The 2605-nt window shown below is 45.9% G+C and overlaps 1 protein-coding gene across 1 annotated transcript; it reads left to right on the top strand.

Moving 5' to 3' along the window:
* The first annotated feature begins 271 nt into the window (after positions 1–271).
* On the top strand, positions 272–2344 carry LOC140523948 (uncharacterized). Its single transcript, XM_072638506.1, has 2 exons — positions 272–305; positions 1479–2344. Exon 2 carries the CDS (start codon positions 1500–1502, stop codon positions 2103–2105), a length of 606 nt encoding a protein of 201 aa, XP_072494607.1. The 5' UTR covers positions 272–305; positions 1479–1499; the 3' UTR covers positions 2106–2344.
* Positions 2345–2605: the final 261 nt, after the last annotated feature.

The following is a 2605-nucleotide window of genomic DNA, read 5'->3' as shown; positions in this document are numbered from 1 at the left end:
GCATGATATCTCCAGGCCTCAGTTTCCTCATCCGTAAAATAAATAAAAAACTACACTAGAAGATTTCTAATGTCCCTTTCAAAGGAGTGATTCAGGTATTAACTCAAGCCTATGTATGAGAGACTGGGGAATGTGAGGAATTGTCTGACACATGCCATGGGTTGGCAAGAACACTCTTCCTCCAGTGAGCTGAGACTCATGCCAACAGCTCAATCTAGGATGGCCTATATAAGGTGTCCCTGCCCTTGGCTCCTCATCTACTCTGGTTCTTCAGCAAAGAGTACCTATCTGTGTCTGTGATCGGGGTAAGTATCCTCATGAGAACTAAAGGAAAGGGTTGGAGCAGAGAAATGGAGGAGAGGGAATGAGGGGATAAAAAAGAGAAGCAAGGTTATGGAGAGGACAAAGGAGGAAGGATAAAGGGCCTGAGGAGCAAATAGACTTAAACTAAGTGAGAAGTCCAGCATTTGTGAAGAGCAAAAGTTTGAATTTTGGATTTGTGGGACAGTGGATAGAGTGCTGGAATTGGAATAAGGCAAACCTCAGTTCAAATTCTGTCCGTTACACTTACTAGCGGTGTAACCCTAGGCAAGTCACTTAGCTTCTGTCTGCCTCAGTTTCCTCATCTGTAAAAAGGAGATAATGATGGCACCTGCCTCTTAAGGTTGTTGTATGGATACAACGAGTTAATATTTGTAAGTTCTTAGAAAACTCCAAATGCTGGTGGTTGTTGTTTGTGCTACTGTTGTCATCACATAGTGATGGAGAACCAGTCTGGATTATCCCAGATGAAAAGCCAAAAGCCTACTACCTACAGTGAGGGGAGGGTGCAGCAGACGCCTGAAGTCTTGGAAACAGCAATGTCCTAGAATCCTTTTGATAGACTAGGTTCTCAGGGAACTTTATCACCTCCTTTATCTAGAACAGAAATATTTGAGGTAAAAGAGATTCTGCAGAATTTTTTGGGTTGTGACTTATCCATTAAATTAGGACAAGGCCTGGACTTCTCATTACCTTGGCATAAGGAACCCCTCATATGATGAAACTCCTTCTACCAATGCAAGCTGACACCTTCTCCGCCGCTCCTACAGTCTTAGAAAGGTGGTCAGAGCATTGAGAGGCTGTGACTTGTCCAAGGTCACACAGCCACTCTGTCAAAGGCAGGACTTGACCCAGGTCTTCTTGGCTTTGAGGCTGGCCCCCTGGCCAGGGATGCCACAATGCTGCCTCTCAGGCTACTTAGATATGTTTATAAAATGTTCCTAATCTTAGTATTAGTGCTGGATGCTCATTCCTTGCTCCCCAAATTTTTATCTGAATGGACTTGTCTATAGGAATGAATTTTAGATCTTTTTGCGATTAGACACTGTGTTATTGATATAACTCACTTTCACAGAGTAGATTGATTTTTCAAAATGGAAAATTAAAAATATTCCCTGGGTTTCAAGGATCTGAAAAATTCCATTATTGTCTTTCAGGTTTATTGAACTCACCCAAAGATGTCTTACCAGCAAAGCCAGAAGCAGTACCAGCCCCCTCCCAAATGCCAGACCCCCAAGAACCCTCTCCAGGCTCCTTGCACTGCTCCTATCTCTTCTGGCTGTGGGTCCAGTTCTGGAGGATGCATCAGCTCTGGAGGATGTGGCAACTCTGGAAGATACATCAGCTCTGGAGGATGGGGCAGCTCTGGAGGATGGGGCAATTCTGGAAGATGGGGCAACTCTGGAAGATGCATCGGCTCTGGAGGATGGGGCAGCTCTGGACGATGGGGCAACTCTGGAAGATGCATCAGCTCTGGAGGATGGGGCAATTCTGGAAGATGGGGCAACTCTGGAAGATGCATCAGCTCTGGAGGATGGGGCAGCTCTGGAGGATGGGGCAACTCTGGAAGATGCATCAGCTCTGGAGGATGGGGCAGCTCTGGAGGATGGGGCAGCTTAGGCTCTGGGAGTGGCTGGTCTCTTTTTTCCCACCACAGAAGAGCCAATATATGCAGAAGCCAGAGCCCTGGATGCTGTGACAGTGGCAGTGGGTGCAACCAGCCGTCTGGGGGCTGTGGTGGTGTCTCTGGGGGTTGTGGTGGCAGCTCTGGGGGCTGCTGCTAACCTGGTGCCCTTGGCTGACAAACAGATTTTGAAGAATCAAAAGAAACCACTGACTTTCCTGTCATTCTTAATTGATTCACCTCCTTACCCCTAGAGTCTAAGCCACTGAGATGTCCTTTGGGAATAGAGACGTCAGGATTGTCATTTCATCTCCTTTCAAATTCCCCAAATTTCAGAGCTGAATCCAACCCTCTCTGCCTCGTTTACCTAATGCACCAATAAAGCTCTCTCTGGTCACAGATACCTCCTGCTCTGTGCTCTTCTTTCTTAACAATCGATTGGCTTCCTTTTGCCAAGAATCACCCCACATTACCTGGTTGTATTTGCTCAGGGGTAGCTTTGGGAGAAATGTCCAGGGACTTCTCTAGATTCCTATCCAAGGGGATGGGGAGCTTTTGTTTATGTTAAATTTGATTGAAAATCAATTGATTTTAAGAGCTAATCTTTTCTAAGGGGAAAAATGTTCCCAGGTAAGAATTCAGAGAACAAAGATGAGAGTT

Source organism: Notamacropus eugenii, chromosome 2 (genome assembly GCF_028372415.1).
Source record: "Notamacropus eugenii isolate mMacEug1 chromosome 2, mMacEug1.pri_v2, whole genome shotgun sequence".
In the NCBI taxonomy this organism is placed as follows: domain Eukaryota; kingdom Metazoa; phylum Chordata; class Mammalia; order Diprotodontia; family Macropodidae; genus Notamacropus; species Notamacropus eugenii.
Note: the sequence above shows the minus strand (reverse complement) of the source record. Positions and strands in the feature narration are given on the sequence as shown.

What these genes read in the sequence shown, in the direction of transcription:
- LOC140523948 (XM_072638506.1), top strand. Translation starts at nt 1,500, where the DNA reads ATGTCTTACCAGCAAAGCCAGAAGCAGTACCAGCCCCCTCCCAAATGC.